Here is a 22,777-nt window from a genome sequence, read left to right on the forward strand (position 1 = left end):
TTCGCGACCTATTTTTTAACCGGCAACGTCGACTTTGCCGTCCATTTTTGAGAAAAATAGATTTACGTAAATACAAAATAGAACCTTAATCTGTGCATTACCCATTTTGTGGACCAGAGATTTGGGACTTTCAGCCTTATGCTCTATGTCATTCCCAGAGAAATTAATCGTAGGTAAGCTGCGCGTGAGTTGATCATATCGCCGAGGTCGTAGGCCGTGACCTTTGTGTACAAGCTAGAAAACTTGCTCGTAAATCCTAATGGCTCTAAAATATTAACCTTTTTGACGCCGTGTCAAACACAAAAGCTGTCACGCTGACGCCACGTCACCGAAGTGTCAAAACTGAAATTGAACTTTATGCATATGCACGTAGGTCTATGTTGCTCTGTGGTCTGTGACCGATTAATCGGTCTTTGGCGTTGAACCTACGGTGCGGATATATCGGTCATTGGCGTCCAAAAGGTTAAACATTATCAGATCAATGTTAACTAGTATAGACAATAGCAGTCAAGTGGTGTAAATTTACAGGAAAAATCCCCTTGATAAAAGGAAGGCACTTGCGCCGCGATGGTGCGTATCTTTGTCCTTTTGCCAGTATGCTTGTGTTGCTTTTTTCGTATCAAATGAAGGTCGCCTTACGCCTAATTGCATATTATATATGCGTTCCTACGTCCTCAATGTCCTATTTCTTAGTTAAGGTATATTCGGGCAATTCCGGTTAAATCTCAAAATCACCCTTAATTCCATCTAATTAGAGTAAATTTTCGAAATTACCGGACAATTTTAAGTATTAGGATTTAAACGAGATTATACCTTACCACTTACACATGACATGCACCACAAATATACTAAAAGTAGGTAACAAGAAAAACAACAGTTAGGTAATACGTAACTTTATTCATCGATTTGGTAAATATTATTTACATAAATAAAAAAAATGGCTTAATTGATTTAAAATAATACATTCAAAGAAAATAAAACGTTTGCTTAAATACTAAATTCATCTATTTGTACTAAGCTAAGTATAAGATTCATCACTGCCGCATATTGTCCAAAACTTGAGAATGGAAATACTACTAGAATAATTAATTCTAGATGGTAACGGTAACCATACAAACCTATACTTCTTAAACGAAACCACGCTGGCACGAAGCACACTCTTATTTTTAAAACCATTTCAAATCTGTGTCAAATTCGCCGGCGCGTGCGGCCATTGACCTGCGTGTAGAAGGTCGCTCCATATTTAAGTGGAGTCCAGACGGGATGATCAAATCTACCGATTTTATCAGAAATTAAATTGGCGTCAATCACCAATTTTAGATTTATGATGATATTTGAGCCCTCTAAGTTAAAAAAATGCCCCCAAACAAAAATACGTCACAAATTGGTATTCTTGAATCGGCACCTTCATTTTATCGGTAGAAATCGGCGAGCCAAATTGGGGTTTGCGTCCGCACGGCCTGATTTGATCGGACAATTTAATCAGACTGGCGAAATTTGTAGGTATTTAAAGGGTTTCACGGGTGCCAGTGTGGTTTTCGTATGATCTCGGCTACTAGCTACCTAGTTTGGTGTTCACTTCTTGCCGGCGGCGATCTCTTTCATCCTGTTGAGGGCGGAGCCGGCCTTGAACCATGCGATCTGTTGCTCGTTCAAGGAGTGGTTCAGCTTGATACGCTCGGTCTTGCCGTCTTTGTGCTTGATTTCGCATTCCACTTGCTGTAAACAAAAAATTTAACTACTCAACAGTACGTCAAACAGGTATTAAGTATTTATAAAAAAATTCGACACGATTTTCAACCTCTGAACGCCAAGGAAAGAACTAAATGACAGGATGTATGGAAACGTTAGGTTATTTTTCCTATAGGGATGAAAAAGGCTCGCGATCCTGACTAGAAATAACACAAAAGTGGCAAAGATCACAATATATAAAAATGGCAAAAAATAAAAGAAACTCTCAATTATCAGGGCTCGGAAAAACGCTCGTCATTTTGATAACATTACCATGTTCCGTACAACACAGACGTCTTTATACCAATGTCAACGATTAAAATATGCCCCAATGACATCCGTAGACCGTAAACGAACATTTTCGACTCGTAAATGGATCTAAAATTATGATTTGTTTTAAAATGACGGGCGTTTTTCCGAGCCCTGATAATTGAGCGTGTCTTTTATTTTTTGCCATTTTTATATATTGTGACCTTTTGCCACTTTTGTGTTATTTCTAGTCAGGATCGCGAGCCCTTTTCATCCCTATAGGAAAAATAACCTAACCTAACGTTTCCATACATTTTTCAAACTTTCCTTTTTGTTACCGCCATACAAAGTATATGGGGAAATGGTAACACAATAGGAAAAAAACTCGGGGACATTTTTTATCCCCATTAGGATCGAAAGAGCTCGTGATTCTGAGTAGAAATAACACAAAAGTGGCAAAAAAGTTCACAATATATAAAAATTAAAAAAATTAAAGTTACGCTCAATGAATGAAGAGTGTGTTACCTTGCCGGGCGCGAGGTCCTTGAGGCCGAGCAGCGAGATCTTGTCCGTGGGCTGGATCTTGTCGTAGTCAGCGGGGTTGGCAAACGTCATCGGGAGCATGCCCTGCTTCTTCAGGTTGGTCTCGTGAATCCTGCACACAGATAATTAAGAACTTAGTCATGTCGGTTAGGCATGAATCAATCAACAATGGGGTTGGCAACTGTCAGAGGTTTGCATAGATGGCGCCATCATAGCTTGCTCGTTTTTAGGGTTCCGTACCCATAGGGTAAAAACGGGACCCTATTACTAAGACTCCGCTGTCCGTCCGTCCGTCCGTCCGTCTGTCACCAGGCTGTATCTCACGAACCGTGATAGTTAGATAGTTGAAATTTTCACAGATGATGTATTTCTGTTGCCGCTATAACAACAAATGGCGCTATCATAGCTTGCCCTGTCAATCCTTAGAATTGTGTCAATTTTTTTTAATGCCCAGCCCTTTTAAGCCAAATCTCATATAAAAACCGGCCAAGTGCGAGTCGGACTCGCGCACGGAGGGTTCCGCACCATCAAGAAAAAATAGAGCAAAACAAGCAAAAAAACGGTCACCCAAGTACTGACCCCGCCCGACGTTGCTTAACTTCGGTCAAAAGTCACGTTTGTTGTATGGGAGCCCCACTTAAATCTTTATTTTATTCTGTTTTTAGTATTTGTTGTTATAGCGGCAACAGAAATACATCATCTGTGAAAATTTCAACTGTCTAGCTATCACGGTTCGTGAGATACAGCCTGGTGACAGACGGACGGACAGCGGAGTCTTAGTAATAGGGTCCCGTTTTTACCCTTTGGGTACGGAACCCTAACAGCATTCTCACCTAGCGAAGCTCTTGACGATGATGGCGCGGCCGCCGAGGTGGCGCGGTTCGAGCGCGGCGTGCTCGCGGGAGGAGCCCTCGCCGTAGTTCTCGTCGCCGACCACGCACCAGCGCACGCCGGCCGCCTTGTACGCGCGCGCCGTCGCGGGCACCGCGCCCCACTCGCCCGTCACCTGGTTCTTCACCTTGTTCAGTTCGCCGTTCTCGGCGTTGGTGGCGCTGGGGATGATGACCACATGTTGAATTTTATAACAAAATCTAGTAAAACAACTTTCAGTTTGCTTGATTGCTTTGGATAATGCGTTTTGTATTTTTTTTGTATTCTATTAAGTACTTCCCTTTGAGCATATCTGCTTTAATTTACTAGTGGAAACTGTTTTGGCTTGTGTTTTATTAATATTAATTCATATTGTGTAAGATTGAAAGCTGTTTGTTTCCCAATAAAAAAAAAAAAAAAAAATAGATGGCAAACGAGCAATTTATCACAATGATGTGGATATTAAAATAAAATATTGAAAATTACAAAAATACAGGACCTGAAAGTTTCAAAATTTAAGTTTTTTTTAACTTCCAGAAACGATAAAAGTAAGGGTACCATTCGATTCCTTACATTTCATGCAATAAAATATTGTATAGCAACTATATACATAAACGCAATATTTCACCGACAGAAACGCAATTTTCTTGTTTTGTCCATACTACAAGATGGGCGATGACGTCACGGCCTCTGGCCGTTTTGTATAGGGCGTTTCGCGAGTGAAGTGCGACTGTCGGCCTTTGACTACAATTTCTGACTTTTGTGTTACTTTAATGCAATGGGTCCCATATAGACATTTGATCCTAAAAACAAACCCGATCGATTGATACCATAAAAAAAATTAGTCATGTAGCCTATTGTAATCGCGTTAGTTATTTAACTTCGTGCCGCCCAATGTACATTAGGATGTACAGGTACACTCAGTGTCGATGGAATGTCAACCTTAATGAATAACAAAGTAGGTAGCATTACATTTGTTTCGTAAAATTTTTGAACAAATTAAATTCAACCCGAATGAAAATACAACAAGATTCAAACTTCCTTGGCTATGATTTTGTATGGTGGGCGGCACCAGTTTAATTAAATAATGTAACACGGGAAAATATACCGCCAAAATTGATCAAAAAACCGAAACGTCAAAAGCAGTTTAACGTGAGTAATACTTTCTTTAGAATTAAGTCCAATTATGGCACCCACACTGTAGTAATATGGTAATGTCTCCAGTCCCAACAATTACAGTAACGACAATTTACTGACTTCTCGAAGATATATCCAAACCACATATAGTACATTATTGTCGAGGCTCGAAAGACCTTCAAAAATTATACTCACGTTATGTTGTTGGAGATGTTATCAAGATGTCCACGGTACTTCAGCCAGGGTCCGGCGGCGGAGATGTGGCCGGTGGTGCACTTGACCTTGATGAGGATGGTCATCTTGGTCAGGTCCTAGCATTGTCAGTATTCAAAGGTCACGTGATGAAGACAGAGAAGTAATGTGTGACACATTTGCCCTTGACCTTTAAAAATAATACTCACGTGATGAACATGTTGTTGGAGATGTTGTCAAGATGTCCACGGTACTTGAGCCAGGGTCCGGCGGCGGAGATGTGGTCGGTGGTGCACTTGACCTTGATGAGGATGGTTATCTTGGTCAGGTCCTAGCATTGTCAGTATTCAAAGGTCACGTGATGAAGACAGAGAAGTAGTGTGTGACACATTTGCCCTTGACCTTTAAAAATAATACTCACGTGATGAACATGTTGTTGGAGATGTTGTCAAGATGTCCACGGTACTTGAGCCAGGGTCCGGCGGCGGAGATGTGGTCGGTGGTGCACTTGACCTTGATGAGGATGGTTATCTTGGTCAGGTCCTAGCATTGTCAGTATTCAAAGGTCGCGTGATGAAGACAGAGAAGTAATGTGTCACACATTTGCCCTTGACCTTTAAAAATAATACTCACGTGATGAACATGTTGTTGATGTTGTCAAGATGTCCACGGTACTTGAGCCAGGGTCCGGCGGCGGAGATGTGATCGGTGGTGCACTTGACCTTGATGAGGATGGTCATCTTGGTCAGGTCCTAGCATTGTCAGTATTCAAAGGTCGCGTGATGAAGACAGAGAAGTAATGTGTGACACATTTGCCCTTGACCTTTAAAAATAATACTCACGTGATGAACATGTTGTTGGAGATGTTGTCAAGATGTCCACGGTACTTGAGCCAGGGTCCGGCGGCGGAGATGTGGTCGGTGGTGCACTTGACCTTGACCTTGATGAGGATGGTCATGTCCGTTAGGTCCTTGCATTGTCAGTTGTCACACTTGTAAAAAATAATACTCACGTGATGAACATGTTGTTGGAGATGTTGTCAAGATGTCCACGGTACTTGAGCCAGGGTCCGGCGGCGGAGATGTGGTCGGTGGTGCACTTGCCCTTGACCTTGATGAGGATGGTCATGTCGGTGAGGTCCTTGCCGTCCCACTTGTCGAAAGGCGCGAGGAGCTGGAGACGGTCGGAGCTGGGGGATACGTCGACCTGGACGCCTGTGGAAGAATGGAGTCATTATAATGTACATTTTTAATTTAATCCATAGTTCCATACTATAATATAATATTATAAACGCGAAATTGTGTCTGTACCGATTAGTACAAATACCGATTTAGTTGAAATTTGACATAGAGATAGTTTGAGTCCCGGGTCCCGGGGAAGGACATAGAGTCAGACCAAGAAAAGTCTGCAGCGGATTTGACAGCCCTCGCAGTGCCAGTGTTATTTTAAACGTCAAACTTCTATGAAATTATGACGTGTAAATAACACTTGCACTGCGTGGGCTATCAAATCCGCTGCAGACTTTTCTTGGTCTGACTCTAGGATAGTTTAATTTATGTCTGAAATCATCCCTGTAGAGTGCAAAGGGGGGTGGAATTGACGGAGTTAATGAACTGCCTAATAATTGAAGTAAGCAATGCGCAAATTGAATGATTGCTATTAGCATTATACTTCGTTTTTTTTGCATTAAAATTTTGGTAAACAATCTTGATGTGTCTTTTAATTAAAAAACACATTTTAAAAATAAGTTACGGTTAATATGTAACAATTATTAATCTAATACGATCTTTTATAGTCTTCTGCGTTCATAAGTAATAGTTATTGATTTTTAAAAAGTGTTTTTCAATTAAAAGGTGTCAAAATCGCTTATCTTCTTTCAAGTTCTTTCTAACGCTAAAAAAAACGAACTATAGTATTGTTATACTTTAGCTGCTGTCACTAATTCGATGCAGACAAAGTCGCGGGCAAAAGCTAGTGATAAATAAATGTTTGAGTTAGCTGTAAGCAAAGTTTGTGCATTGTTAGCTTGGACCAATTCTAATGACCTCTCAACTATGGCGAAACCCGAATGGGGCATCGGGCATCTGGATCTGGCAATTCTTAATGTAAAACATAGAATATTTAAACTTTAAAGTTAAGGACATTTGGCTAAAATGCCTTGTATGACTGTGAATAATTTGCTATGGCTTGAATTTTATTGCTGTTGCTCAAATTGATTCCAGTGCCTCCAGGGGGCCAATCGGGAAAGCCGAAATTCGCAAATTGCGGGGATCTTTCTCTTTTACTCTAATGAAGGCTTAACAAGAGTGACAGAGATAGATGCTCGAAATTAGCGAACTTCGCGATTTTTGCGGTTAAGCTTTGGATTCCTCCGAAAACGGTGCCGTCATATTACGGCCGCTATATAGCGTTGACTGACGTCACTAGAACGTTGTCTATGTAAACAAGATGGCGCGGTTTCCTAGACGGCGTTACGTTACGTTGATTGTCAACGTAACGTAAGATGACGGCCGTCATGACCTTGTCGGTAGTTTCGTGAACGTTTTATTAGATAGCGGTGACGCCATTTTGAATAAATGACACGAGATTTGAATAAATGATTCCGTATTATTTTCCTCTTCTGATGATATTTCATCCTCCAAGTAAATTATAGATGATCAAGCAAATCTTGTCAGTAGGAAAAGGCGCGAAATTCAAATTTTCTATGGGACGTTATCCCATCGCGCCTACATTTTTCAAATTTGCCGCTTTGACCTTGGTGGATGACGGTGTGTTATGACGCCGTGGTATTTTCCACATGTCGCCACCGTAAAGACGGCCGTCTTTTGCTGCCGCTATATGACGGCCGTCATATGACGGCACCGTTTTCGGGGGAATCCAAAGCTTTATAGCCCAGATATTTTCAGCGTGGTAAAACCACTCAAATTCTTCTCGTTGTTAAACTAGATGTGATTTTCCATAGTGTAAAACTCACTGCTGCCGTCCGCGGGCGGGTGCTCGTAGGTGTCCTGGCCGGGGTCGAAGCCCTTGGCGGGCAGCTCGTCGCCGAAGGGGTCCGACAGCTTAAACGGCTTGCCATCCGATCCGGTCAGGCTGTCGGTCAGCGGGTTGAAGTCCAGGCGACCTGAGAAACATTTACTTTATTAACGATTACTTGCACCATTCCACTAACCCGGGGTTAACCGGTTAAACCTGGAGTTACCATGGTTACCAATACAATTTGACACTGGGTTTAACCGGTTAACCCCAGGTTAGTGGGATGGTGCAAGTGGAGCTAAGGCGTTGTTCATAAACGTCTGCCAAATCTAACAAACAGTTGATAATCTTTTGTCAATTCTGTTTGTAGAAAGGGACAAAATTTTACAGGAATTTGTAAGAGGTTGCTAAGTTTTATGAATAAGGCGGTTCAAAATGAAAGCCGGTAAATTGAACTTGAAGTTGATACGGCTGACAGAACGCGTGGCACGTTTAGATCCCACAGGCACTGATCCAGAAAAGTTACTACAAAGCGCTGCGTTACCTAACCTAACCTAACAAAATTAGCCAACCATCTAATTAAGATTACAGTTGGATAACACAACGCGCACCAATGGTAGTCATGGAGAGGAGATAATTGGGTCTCTTTGTCTAAAAATGTACACTTCGTGATGCTAAAGAGTTGTTGGCAGCTGTCAGACTTAATTAACGGTCCATTAGCTCGATAGGTAGAAGATGGGAGGTCGCTAGTACCGAAACTGGCGTACTCGAAGAAAGGACTGTACTGGCACCACTGAGTGATAAAATACTGTCGATCAGCGGTCGGCAACCTGCGGCCCGCGGGCCGCATGCGGCTCGTGAACCTGTTACTTGCGTCCCGCGAGCCTCCCTGGCTATTTTGTAAGTAATATTGACAAACGACAATGTCTGATAAAGTCATAAATATTAACAAAGTACGGCCCGCGTCAACTTCGTTAACACTATATGGCCCTTGGCTGCTAAAAGGTTGCCGACCGCTGCTGTAGATTATAATAGGTTATTTACCAGCAAGAGACAGTTGCGGTAAAGTTGCTGTAGGAGGTGATGGTTCACCTATATTATTGACCGAAGCGTAGCGAAGGTCTACGTTTTGACTCGGGCATTTTGCTTTTGTATGTCCGGATGTTCTCCTCTACAGGTCCCAATTCTCAACCGATTCTTGTGAAATTTTGTGACCAGATTCTATGAGTAAATTTTTTTTTTGTCAATCCCGTTTTTGGAAATTTTAAAAAAATGGAGGAGTTGTGATACCTCGCGCTTAAACAAATAGTCGTATCGATATCATAAGAGTATTTTCTTTTTGAAACATATTTACATAGTAAATGGCAAAAAAATCAGAAAAATTGTATTGCTGGTTTAGGCGGTATTTAGATATTTAGTTTGTACTCGAGAATGAGTAGCCGAATTTCGTTACCTTAGCTAAGAACTATCATGGCGTATTTTGTAAACAATCGCTTTTTTTGTTTGCACACAGAAAGTCTGGGTTCGATCCCCAGTAAGACATAACTTTTTGTATTTTTTTTTTCACTTAAACTTCGTTTTTTTTTTTTAATAAATTAAAATTTTGTATTGTTGATTGATCAAACCGCTGTGTGGTGCACGGTCCCAATAAGCTATGTTCGCGAGGTCTACAGCTCACAGAGCCACTAGTGTATAGTTACCGGCAAGAGACAGAGCAGTGACCAGCTCAGGGCTGGTGACGAAGCAGTGCGTGGCGGGGTTGGCGTCGTTGCGGTGAAGTTGCTGTAGGAGGTGATGGTTCACGTATATTATGTATAGTTACCGGCAAGAGACAGAGCAGTGACCAGCTCAGGGCTGGTGACGAAGCAGTGCGTGGCGGGGTTGGCGTCGTTGCGGCCGGTGAAGTTGCGGTTGTAAGAGGTGACGATGGTGTTTTTGTCTCCCTTCTTCACGTCCTTGCGGTCCCATTGGCCGATGCAGGGGCCGCACGCGTTAGCCAGGACCTACATTGAAAATAATAATAATAAAAAGTTTACAGAGTTACGCAATACTCCGTGATAAAACACATATATTTTTTAAACCTCACACGATAGAACTATTTGACATTATTCAACTAGAGGTTCCCAATTCAACCTTTTACCCCTCTGCTTTGCCCCCCTTGACCTTTCTTTCGTTTCTAGAAACTTAATGAGTTCTTTTCTATTTTATTATTTCTATCAACTAGAAAAACTCATTGAGTTTCTTCAAATGTATCTCAGGCCCTTCTAGCATTCTTAATACGGATCCCTAGGGGCGCGTCTCACTGGAAAGGAAGTCCTACATAAAAGAAGTTGAACCTCAAAAATGTATTGCTTGAAACTAGATTAAGGTTAGTTTAGGTTGACACCGAAACCTATTACTACTCTCGAGAGGATACCACCAAAAAGGGCCGTAAAACTACACTGAAGCAAGCTCATAACAACAGTGAAATATATACTTACAGTGCCTCCGAACTCGCGGAGAGTACCAGCGATGCCGTCACGCTCGATGGTGGCGCGCACCTGCTCCGAGCCGGGGGTCACGTTGAACGGGATCTTAGACTTGACACCGTGTTTCAGGGCCTGGGGAATAAACTGACTTCAGATACTATGGCTTTTAAAACGGGGCTGTGCTGTGCCTTATAGGTCAATTTCATTTTGAATTGAAACTTGTACACTGTGATTGGGTGCGCTGTTCCTAATTAGAACAAGACATTTCATTTCTTTATGTCGAAAATTTTAACAGCACTCCAATACATACACAATATATACAATACCATGCAGTACATACGAATAAATTATAATTTTAATGTACACTTAATATTTTTAACTTGAAATATTTTTTAAATGACGTCATAAAATCTTTTCTTCCATGCTGAGTGGGGAAGAAAAGATATTAAGAAACGATAGCTGTGGGGTATTTTAGCGTTTAATGTTTCTTTGTCTGGATGTTTTTTTTTCTGAATGTATCATTTTGTGTCGTTAAATTTATGCGTTTTCTGTCTATATTTATTTAATACTCTAAAGTCGCAACTCAGCAGTAATTTTAAGCTAGAATCACAACCGGAGTGTCGACCTGGTTTCCTTAGATCTTGGATCTACTTCCTCGAGACCTCACCTCCTTGACAATGCTGGCGCACCGGCCCATATCCTCGTAGGACGAGTTGGTGCAGGATCCGATAAGGCCCACTTTGATGTCCAAGGGCCAGCCCGCCTTCTTAGCGGCCTCGCCGAGCTTGGAGATGGGGTTCGCTAGATCCGGGGTGAAGGGCCCGTTCACATGAGGCTCCAGTTTGTTCAGGTCGATTTCGATCAGCTGAAAATATCAAATATCAAATATCAACATTTCAAATATCAACATTTATTCAGCAAATAGGCCACAAGGGCACTTTTACACGTCAATATGGAATTTACATACAGCAAAAAAAAACACATCAATAATTATAAAATACAACTAAGCCGTAAATATCAAATCAAACTAACATAGAGATGTATATAGCCTCTAAATGTCGAATTACAAAAAACGCAATAACAATAGTATTGAAAAAAAAACACAAAGATACAAAAACTATAATCTAAAATTATTTAGAGATGTAAATGTCTCTAAGTCTCATCATAAAAGATTACAATATATAGTAGTTAATCAAATTATCCTTAGAGATGTATAGGGTCTCCAAGAGTCAAAATCCTGTATACCTAATTAAAACATTCATTAAATTAAAGAAAATGATAGTAAAAATAAAATAGCATACGAGAACCGAATGAGGTGTGTCCATGTAATTATACTCAAAAATAAAGTTACTAAATATAATAGCTCGTGTTAGCTTAAATAGACCAGTCTCCACAAACAGGAGACAAATAAAGAGGTTTGATCAGTAATTCAAGTCGATATGTATGTTGCGTTTATAACTAGTGCCCATGCCAATGCAACGCTTGGCAACTAATCCCAGTAGGATTAGTTGCCAAGCGGACCCCAGGCTCCCATGAGCCGTGGCAAAAATGCCGGGACAACGCGAGGAAGATGATGATGTATGTTGCGTTTATGAAAAACCTCACGCTCATATTTCGTTATTTCAATAAAAAAAAATGTTACCACAGCCTAATAATACTTAGTGCCAGTTGCACCATCCACACTTGACAGACTGTCAAGACATCAACATCACCTTTCAGTAAAGTAAAATTTAGCGAAGTCTTTATTGATGACAGACAGTTTGGTGCAAACGACTGTTAGACTACAGAATCAATTCCATTGGGGAGTAATAACCCATCAGGCCGTTGTGAGGAACCCTCACTCTAACTCCTCAGTGGAAATAGTGGAATATAGCATTGTTCCTAACTATAATCAGGATTGGGCACGGCAACTAATTGAGCACTCCAACTGTTTACACATCGTTGATATTAGATTAGTTGTACTAAAAGGGGGTTTTGGACCAATAGGGCCATTTGATTGAAAAGGTCGGTTTATATCTACTAGACTGCCAGACAGGCGCCGTGGCAGTAATTTATTATTCTATACAGTTGTCTATCGGCGACGGCACTTGTAACGCTGAGTGTCTGTAGATATAAACCAATTCCGATTCGGAATTCTAAACCCTATGTTACTAGTATTAACGTTAAAATTCCTATTTCTGATCATGACTGACGGCTGACAAAGTAGTTTTTCTAGTCATGATTGTCGACCGATATCACTATCAGCTATACCTTTGGCAAGCAAAACTCGGCTGTATTACCTGGTCATAAGGCGCCTTCGCGTCGGGTGTAAGCAGATGTTTAGAGGCGGTGGCGGCGGCGGCGATATCGTGACGTCCGGTGGATTTCAGGTACGCCTCCATACGCGAGTTGTACGGGAACACCTGTATAAATAAAGGTTACGAGTGAGTAAATAGTTTGTATTGAACTGTGACGAAACTAGACCACTTTTTGCTTATATTTTGTACTGCGGTGGGAAAAACTTACAAGACTGGTGGGTGCATTGTTAACGGTAAATCACATTTAGCGCCGCAAACGTGCCCATGATTAAAAACCGGACAAGTGCGAGTCGGACTCGCCCACCGAGGGTTCCGTACTTTTTAGTATTTGTTGTTATAGCGGCAACAGAAATACATCATCTGTGAAAAATTCAACTTGCTATCACGGTTCATGAGATACAGCCTGGTGACAGACAGACGAACAGACAGACGGACAGACAGACAGACAAGACGGACAGTGGAGTCTTAGTAATAGGGTCCCGTTTTTACCCTTTGAGTACGGAACCCTACAAACGACTACTCTCCGATGGCGGCGGTGGAAAGTTGTTCCCACATCTGGCAACACTCACGCTGGTGGTGGCTCCGATCTCGGCGCCCATGTTGCAGATGGTCGCCATGCCGGTGCAAGAGATGGAGTCGACGCCGGGGCCGTGGTACTCCACGATGGCGCCGGTGCCTCCCTTGACGGTCAGGATGCCGGCCACCTTCAGGATGATGTCCTTGGGGCTGGTCCAGCCGGAGAGCTTGCCTGTTGAAGGGTATGTATTTAGTAGTCTTGAAGATTTTAGGAGGTATTAAATGGTTCTTGGGAAACGGGAACATTTCACCAGTGATGCTTACGAATGATACACAATATTTTAAAACTACTAGGAAGCTGATTTTTGGACAGATTTTAAAGATGGCCTATACCAAAATTCCATTTCTTAGCATTCGCAGATGTTCGTAACAGAGACTAGTGGAATGATCTAATAACAAAATTTGCTAGAATAAGAGCTTATTTAGAAGGCGCGCGAACTCGCATGCAATATTGGTTACATTGCGGAACTTTGAGGTTACAACAATTCAGCCGACCGATCAAATTAGGCAATGGAATGAAACTCGCATGCCCGTCTAAATGAGTCCTAATTGTTGTAACACATTCTACTACAAATTCACATACTCGGCAGATAACTTACAATGTAATTACCCTTATCTCATAAATGCCTGTTTTATTTCAGAAGATGTACCTAACCATGGCATTGAGGGACAAAAATGTATTAACCCAATTAAATAAAAAATGGTATTTGGCATAAACTAGTGTTCCCAAAAAGAGGAAAATTACTGGAAGAAAGGATAGAACTATTCCAAAGTCTGTATCTTTGCAATATTATTCAATTGTATTAAATTATGTACGCTCTTAAATGACGTACAACAACGACGTAGATGTGACAACGAGATATCAGTAATCATCATCAGTAGGTATCAATATATCTACATTTTTAGTAGACCAAGACGGATATTATGATGAGATAAGTTATCGCGATAAAACTTCTTCTAGGATTGATTTGGGTGTGTAGGAAATTTTCAAGGTTGTGATATTTAGAAGCGTACTGTAAAACATCCTACTTAGGTTTAGAATTTACTGTAATAAGTATCCCTACTGTATCTGATACTCGAAAACATGTAAATTGTAACGCCTTAACTTTATGTTGTTTCAGATATTTTTTTGAGATCTTCATTTGCTCTGATAGCGCTGTAGAAATTTACTGTGCCTAATTGTCATATATACTTTTATCTTAAATAAAGTCAGCAGAAATACTAATCACAATGTTTACATATTACGCAAAACATAAAGAAAAAAGGTAAATAAACGTTTTTGGCAAAAGGTCAAAACGACGCCGCTTCACGTACGATTATATAAAAATCAGACAAATGTAATTTGATTACTCTTTTAAATTGGATGAAAGTATTTTATGCATTTTTAGGTCGTGATGCTAAATTTTCTGTCGAGTCAAATCGACTATTTATAAAACAAAATATATTTATATAACGCAAAAATTATTGTTACTATGGAATTAGTAAGAGAGACGTATCAACTATGAACTCCTAGGTGTGTTTTTGCTGATTTATAACATAACAAGTAAAACTGATACAAAAATGAATACTTTATTTTCAGAACAATACTGAAATCTTAAAATGGCATTAAGGAGTTTATTTATTTAAAGAAAGAAATTTTCAATTATTAACCTAAAACCTAGATAAAGTAATAAAAGCAACTTATCAGTAGATATCTGTCATTGACATAAGACTAAATTTGCCTGCATAATATTTTTTACTATAGCTGTAGTGATAATAAACTATATGCATAAAATAAAAAAACAAATTTGTTTTGTTTGAGTTATACATTCAACCAAACAAGTCAATTCACAAGTTTTATAAACTCGGCCAGATATTCAACTTTCAAGATAGATAAATATCAGACAAAGCTTATGAAACCAAAATGTACCTACATGTTTAAAAAGTTCTATTCGGTAACATCCGAAAACCATTTACGCGAGTTATTTTAACATTTATATTTTTGTGCATATATAGTTATAAAGTGCATGTATAGTTATATGTGCATATATATAGAGTTATAGTTAGAAAGAAAACGTGCTGAATAATCTAGAATTATCCAACTATACCATGATAGGAATGTCTAGACGTAGATCGCGCGCGATAAAAATAGTCTCACTACAGTATCAATGTCGCGTGACATAACCGAACGATCACGCGCATATAGCACGTATCCCCATTACGATAAGACACAATGAGTTTGGTTCAAACGTGGATTGAAAGTTACGCGATACGTCTTCGTTAAATTAATGGGGCAAACGTTATTTTCGTATTGTGTTAAGGTTTAGTTGCGTATCGTGATGATATGGGTCATGTGACGTAGTGGACGCTGAAGAGGATAGTGGACGACCGCTTTTCAATACAAACGTAGTCTCCATTTTCCTCTTTGGATATTGACATTATGGAAAGCCATAGCCATGATGCCCCTTCGGTCGACTTTTTTGATTATTGTATTGTAAGAGGTTGCTATTAAGTTTTATGAAGTAGGGGGTAAAGAGTATTGTTTTTTTAAATACATTTTCTAATGCGTTTTAATCATAACTGGCAAATCATGAAAAGGAGCTTTATTTCATAATATTTAGCGTTATAACATCAACAAGTTCAGTAGGTCTGGTGATAATAATTGGACATTGGACTTGTTATAAACAGATTGACTGACTGACCTAAGGCATTCTCCGGAAGTCGGGTCGGACACGTGCATAATGTGTCGTTAATTGAGGTGATCCCATTATTAGGACGAGTTCACATATTTTAAATCGTTTTTAATGTATTATGATGTACTTTTTTTTCATGTCATAAACTCGTCATAAATATACTTGGCACACCCACTTTCTCAGTAGAAAACGGCGGAAAATTAAAAAAAAGAGTTGTCTTCCCATAGATAATTTTAATTTCGCGCCTTTTTCTACTGACAAAGGGGGTGTGTCTGAGTATAGTTTTCGGATAACACCATTCCATCGTTGCTCTAAATTCCGTTACGCACATTTTTTTTAATCAGAACCATAACCTACAAAATGTAGGTAATGTTATTTTTTTCCCGCACAGACCTTACTTTGTTATTTAATGTCAATGACAGTCAAATTAGTAAATTACAATGACAAAGCACCAAAATTTTACCATTTTAATTGGCCGACAATTATTTTAAAATATGTGTGTAAGACGTTGAAGTTTGTCTACTACGCTATATCCTATACGCTGATAACAAACTGCGCAATTTAGGTCGACATTACTCGATGTGACAATTTTCTACTACTACGAACTACCCAAGCATTCATATTTCAAACTGTCACCATTACATACCTTACATACCGGTTTCGTTTTAATTTTTTGGCATAGGTATAGCTAGGGTACAAAGTTCAAGGTCAAAATGCGTATTTAAAATACCTACCGTCTAAAAATAAAGTAATAGTGCGTTTTATTAGCGAAGATAAACAAGCCGTGTCATCGATTCCTTGGCGAGACGCCATACCGCTTTACTAATGTTAAATGTCGTAAGCGTATTCTGAAAAGTATAAATACATACGTCCTTTTGGTTGTACACCGTGGCATATTGTTGCCATTGTTGGTATTGTTTGAAATGTGCAAATCAAAGCGATTTGAACCTTTTTATTAAGACAGTAAGGTTGCTTCAGATTATTTTATTACTCGCTTACTGTATTTTTTATCGAAATACTGCATGTTTATCTCATTTACGTATGCTGTTTTGATATAGTACCTAGTTTATCTTTAGTATTATCAAGTGGCAGAAGGCAACGCCTCAAAATTATATTTTGTAATTCTACGTATGTACTCTTGATAATGGTATCAGTGCAAACGACTTTAAATCAAAAAGGCATCGGTGCCGAAGTATTGTGAAAATACTTAATTCTTTTTTTACTTAAGTGTTGTAGTATGGCGTAAAAAGTCGTATCATGGTAAAACCATGATGTGATTTACATACTCTTACATTATCCGTTATCAGATAATTGAATGACACATTCATTTTACACTATACCTGACTATGACCTAATTCCAATTTTAATATGGAATTGTATTTCGTCCTACAAGTTGACAAACACACGTTTTTACGATATTAAAAATAGTGTCAAGAATCATCGCGAAAACACTTTATTCTTATTAGGAAATATTAAAATGCTTATGTACCTTCACTCAACACAGGCTTGGATTTATTGCCAAAACAATAATACTCTAATTAGCACTATTCGACAAAGTATGCTGATTTTGTCGCAGTTGCTCAGACAACAGGTGTAGCCACGCAAATATAGACCTTAAGATAAACTACACACGTCTCAAAAGTTTTCAGCAGCTACTTCTACGGCTAACTACTTCAAATGCCCAACCGGGCGATATTAACATACCGCTAAGTGGACACTCTACAATCAACAAATCAAACTACCTACCTATTATGTTGTCATACTTATCAGTCACACCTGCGTGGTCGTAGTAAGAGTGAGAGAGATAGACATGTCCCTGTCCTCAGTTTGGTTTGTGACTAGCATATATACTAATTAGAATAATCGACCTTATAACACATAGCAATGGGGTTATTGTCCTGTACGCATACCGGTCAACTTGACGCCGATGACCTTGGGGCACTTGAGTTCCCAGGGGATGTCAGCCATCACGTCCACGGCATCAGCACCACCAACACCTGGTGAAGAAAACGTGATTAATAATAATAAAATTGAAAAGTATAGTTTGGCAAGAGCCGTTTGTCAGTGAAGCATAGGCAGAGATAATCATACTGTCTTTTTCTTATAATTGTAATAGTTTTACTCCAAAAAGGGAAGGGAATAGTTTATTCTATTGTACTGTTATTTACAAAACTTGTTTTCCAAACTACATGTTTATACAAGCGGGCATTAAAGATGTTCTAAAAAGTATATCAAAATTAAGAATTTACTAGTAAACTAAGCTAATTCATTCTTACAAGCATTTACTTTTTTACAAGCATAACAGGTTCAAAATCGCTTAAAGATTAGAAAATTTGTTTCGGAACCAAAATAGCAAGTCCGGGTCACACTTACAATTAAACTCACTTATCATTATCTAAAAACAAGTTGCGTGTGCCCTATGACCGAAAAATTTGATTAGGTACGAGAATTTCTCATAAACTGTAATAACTAATCAAATTGATAATACTTATTATGTTCATGGGCGTTCATTTTGGTAATGTATACCCGCCCTATCATAAGGCGAGCGAATTTCAATTTGTAGGTACTACTATGACGTATGCCAAATTTCGTACCTTGTCACAGTGGCAATCAATATGAAAATCGCTTGAAACCTCATACTATTGTCACTGTGACAAGGTACAAAATGGGTCACAAATTAAAACTTTCGACTGTACCGGTGAGTTTCTAAAGTTCGAAATGTGTGTATTAAAGTCCGAATTGTGTGTATAAATATAAATTTCGAGTTGGAAGACCTCTCAAGTTGGAAGGTCAGATGACAGCCGCTTTAGTAAAAACTAATATAAATTAGCCACAGGACGCACGCTTCGCACGTGCACTCTCTTCGACCGTACATTTGTGGCGTCAGCGTCGAGCGTGCACGCTCCTGACGCTCTGAGTGTGGTGTGCGTGTGTGTGTGTCATGGCCCTCGGGTAAGTTACTTCAAGTATCCTGGGCTCCTTCCGAATGTAACAGAGGATAATTCCAACATATAAGATATTCTAGTGAAAACTTACCAATGCAGAGACCACCGAGACCTCCACCGTTGGGCGTGTGCGAGTCAGTTCCGATCATCAGCAGGCCGGGGAAGGCGTAGTTCTCCAGGATGATCTGATGGATGATGCCGGAGCCAGGCTTCCAGAAGCCGACGCCGTACTTGGCACCGGCAGTCGCCAAGAACTTGTATACCTCTTTGTTTATATCCTGGGAAGATTTACGACTGGTTATGATTTAGAACAGATCCCAGATCCAACCCGCGGTAAAAATTACAGATGTGCAGGAAACGGAATATTTCGATCCACATACGGATGTAGTGCATAATTATTTTCCATCGTATTTTCACGGAAACGTACGAACCTGTTTTGCTATTTCCGTCAGTCTTGGTACAAAAAGTACTGAGGTTGACTGAAGTAGCATGATAAATACGAAAGTTTCCGAGAAAATACGATGGGAAACAATTATGCACTAGTCTGTGCGGAAAGAGAAGAGTCGTGGAATGTATGGGGCCCAATACATTCCACGACTCTTCTCTTTCCGCACAGTCTTCTACATCTGTACAAAAATATGAGATGTTTCCGAAATTGTACAATGTGGAAATTTCGCACTTTTAGTAAAATATTATTTTAATTTTATTCGTTTGTTTTTTTATCTTACAATAAATCATTATTTGTAACAGTTATCTGGAGTTTTCTACGTATTTACGTGCCATTTGGCAGTTATCAGAAGCGTCATTGTGTTTGCTAACACATACACGTATTGTGAAGGTGAATGTGAACTTAAATAAGAGGACAGGGCAACGTTTTTGTTTAGTTTTCCTGTAACTTTCGTTGCAAAATGCCGAACTCCGAGATGCAAAATGCGAGAACCGGGAATTCCCGGTTCTCGCCATACAAACTCAGTACCGGGACCAATCCCTAGTGCCTACCCTGCAGTAGCGGCGTCCCAGAAATGTTCACTAGGTAAGCCGAAGTTTATTTGGCTTGTTGTTTCTTTAGAAGTTCTAGAATAAAGGCTCAGATGTCTCTAAAAATAGGCAAGCCGATGGGAATCGACTTCTATGGACGCTCCGCCACTGCTACCCTGAGCAGTCTTACCTTAGCCCTGGCCAAATCCTCGACACCACCGATCTGGGCTTCGATAAGATGGTCACAGTGGATGGTGGACGGCACGGCGACGCGCGGCAGGCCAGACGAGATGAACTGAAGCATGGCCATCTGAGCGGTGGCGTCTTGCATGGCTACTCGGTCGGGGCGGAGGCGGAGGTAGCTCGTGCCACGCTCGATTTCCTGGTTTAAAAAAACAATTGATCAATTTTTGAATAACACTAAAAAAGTAAAATAAATAATTAAAATAAAAATCATTTATTTCAGACGTAAAGTCTATCGAGGTTAGTATCATTATTACTAAACTTAAAGTTAGGGTTAATATTATATAATACTAAAAATAAAATAACAAAATTAACTTAACCTATGACCCGGTACATAAGGAATGGGAGCATGCAAACAAGGCCAGTGCCTCAATACCAACCAACCACCATAAAGTCAGACATGTATTTAATAAGATTCCAGTATTAAGGTCCAAACAGTCAGTCAGTATTAAGGTAAAAAAGTGTCCTAAGGTTTTTATTTCCATTACGTCACCATTTTTCATAGACTTTGTATGGCGGTCGCGGAATGGAAAGATCGATAAATGTATGGAAATTTTGGGACACTTTTTTTCTCCTATTAGGATAGAAAGAGCTCGTGATTCTGAGTAGAAATAACATAAAAAATCCCAAATTTGAAAAAAAAAGTGTAGGGGACAACAAAAACAAAAACGCCCAAATAATGTTGAAAATGGAATTATAAGATAAATAATTTAAAGTGTATGTTTGCATTGAATTTTGATTCGAGATACCGCTAATTGGCTTATGGGGGCAGATTACTCAACATCTATTGACTCTAGATCTAAATATATCACAGCCTGCTGAATAATTAAAAACAAAAATACTATTAAGCATTCCAATAACTGAGACACTATTTTGAGAAACTTTGCATAAAATATGTGCTTACAATTAATATACATATATTCAGATAAAGTAGTTTATGCATAAATTATTTATTAAAACTGGTTCAAATATTGTAATACATACTAGATTTAGTATTTACTTAATATTAATTTTATGTGAAACAAAGGTGGTGACCCTAAATTTTAAGGTATAATATATTGTTTGTCATATTGTTGTTTGTCCTAAAACTGTTAACTTTCAGGTTAGGTTAGGTTTAAATTATGACTAACAAAAATGCAGACAAACAATACATTATGACTTAAAATGTTTTTGGAAACAATAGAGACCCTATAGTATCACTAGTTCATATGGTTTTGTATCACTAAAAAATGTTTTAACTAAAGTTAGATCATATGTAAACTATGAACTGCTAATAAGAATAAAAATAAATAAGTATGTATAAATTCTGCCAAGAAATTTGACAAGTGTATAAATTCAAACATTTCATACTTTTCCATATTTAACCATAACCACCAACAATTCACATATGCAATATTTGTTTGTTTACATATAACTTTTCGGCACTTATCATATCACCTATTAGCAACTTAATATCCTCAATTTTTTTGCAGTATCACAGATTTGCTCAAAAATGATAAATAAGAATAAACTGACCTGGCCCTTGGGGTCATCGAGATGGGAGTACAGCACCTTCTCGGACAAGGTCATATCGCGACCTAACCTCTTTTTGACAATCTCCAAATTTTGGGACAATTTCGAGTAAGGCAGTGGTGCCTTGTCTAGCTTCGACATCGCGACCTAAAACACCATATCACTCATTAAAACACCACTATATCACGTAAAAAACAACATTTTCAGGTCACTGATGGTTACATAACAATGTCTTTTTTTGAAAGAAAACAGTGATAAAACGGGTATTTTGGTGGTTTTTCATACCTGCGCGGCCGCGGCCGTGAGGGGGGACACGCTGAAACATCTCTGCTGGATCTCCAAGAGCACTGTTCTAGTCCTACCACCCTGAAAAAAAAAATTATAAATATTAAATTACGTAAAAAAAACTGTACCCACAAGCAATATAATCATGAATAACGTCTCGGATAAGAAAATCCGGTTTCCGATTACTACTAATAACCTGAGGTGACCTCTCGTTAACTTTATTTTGCGTGACCTGACCTATCCATTCAGATATGCGACACACGGAATCGTATTTCTCAATCAACATTGATAACAATGTAAACATAAGAGGAGCACTAAAACCGATAATTATAAAAATTATTTTGGAATTATATTAAGTAGCATGGAATTTTTAGGAATGCGAAGGACTTACCTGGCCATGCAAAACTCTCATACAGTGAGCCATGGTTGCGGACTTCAGAACACCAATGACAAAGTAATATAAGGCTTGTTAAAACAATCTATTACGGCAACATGGATTGATCCAGATATCCAGCCGTTTTTCGACTGCAATATGCAGTTCTAATATATAACACGTACCGCACAAGGGCTTCAGCCGAATTGGCACTTGGCAGTTCGGTCCGGTCGGTAGAATTTGGCAGATAGCCCTGTTTGGGTTGTCAGCATAAAAATATATGCTGACACTGTGGAAAATCAATATACAAAGAGCTTCATAGTTTATTGTAACCAAAGAATATAATTGTAGCGCAGATATATTTTTAACTCGCGTACGATATGTACAGAAATAAGAGCCTCATTAAAAAAATACTTAAATAATATATAACGGCTCATTATGTTATCAAATTTTATAAATCCAGTATTTTGTTAAAGAAAAATAAATTGAAACGAAAATCTAAAATAAAAAATAAAAACATTTTTAGGGAAAAAATAATTTATTACGGCATCATTATAAGACCGTTCGGAACATAGTTTTGTCCTAATTCGCTTGATTCAAGTTATATTTGATTGCGGGGAATTTCACATATTTTATTATAAGCAGATTTTCAGAAGTGCACCTAATTGTAATGCATGCATGCAATTAATTGGCCTTTTCCTATATAAAACACGTAACTGATAAACGACAA

At 39.0% G+C, this 22,777-nt stretch overlaps 1 protein-coding gene across 1 annotated transcript; it reads right to left on the reverse strand.

Moving 5' to 3' along the window:
• Positions 1-1,529: 1,529 nt before the first annotated feature.
• LOC134651214 (probable aconitate hydratase, mitochondrial) lies at positions 1,530-22,270 on the reverse strand. The gene is made up of 16 exons (XM_063506283.1): positions 22,066-22,270; positions 21,675-21,755; positions 21,393-21,536; positions 19,825-20,016; positions 18,748-18,934; positions 17,622-17,708; positions 13,033-13,211; positions 12,446-12,568; positions 10,834-11,031; positions 10,179-10,298; positions 9,521-9,701; positions 7,697-7,846; positions 5,735-5,936; positions 3,357-3,575; positions 2,506-2,635; positions 1,530-1,719 (listed from the first exon to the last, which is right to left on the reverse strand). Exons 1-16 carry the CDS (start codon positions 22,096-22,098, stop codon positions 1,576-1,578), a joined length of 2,370 nt encoding a protein of 789 aa, XP_063362353.1. The 5' UTR covers positions 22,099-22,270; the 3' UTR covers positions 1,530-1,575.
• Between the last annotated feature and the right edge of the window lie 507 nt (positions 22,271-22,777).

Source organism: Cydia amplana, chromosome 9, assembly GCF_948474715.1.
Source record: "Cydia amplana chromosome 9, ilCydAmpl1.1, whole genome shotgun sequence".
NCBI classification, from domain to species: domain Eukaryota; kingdom Metazoa; phylum Arthropoda; class Insecta; order Lepidoptera; family Tortricidae; genus Cydia; species Cydia amplana.

Bases quoted from the DNA above. Each gene is read 5' to 3' on its own strand.
- LOC134651214 (XM_063506283.1), bottom strand. From the start codon at position 22,098: ATGGCTCACTGTATGAGAGTTTTGCATGGCCAG. The intron at 9,702-10,178 runs GTAAGTATATAT...TTTTCAATGTAG, and splicing joins TCCGCGAGTTCGGAGGCACT to GTCCTGGCTAACGCGTGCGG. The intron at 3,576-5,734 runs GTGAGTATTATT...CATCATCCCCAG, and splicing joins TCCAACAACATGTTCATCAC to CGCCACCAACGCCGAGAACG.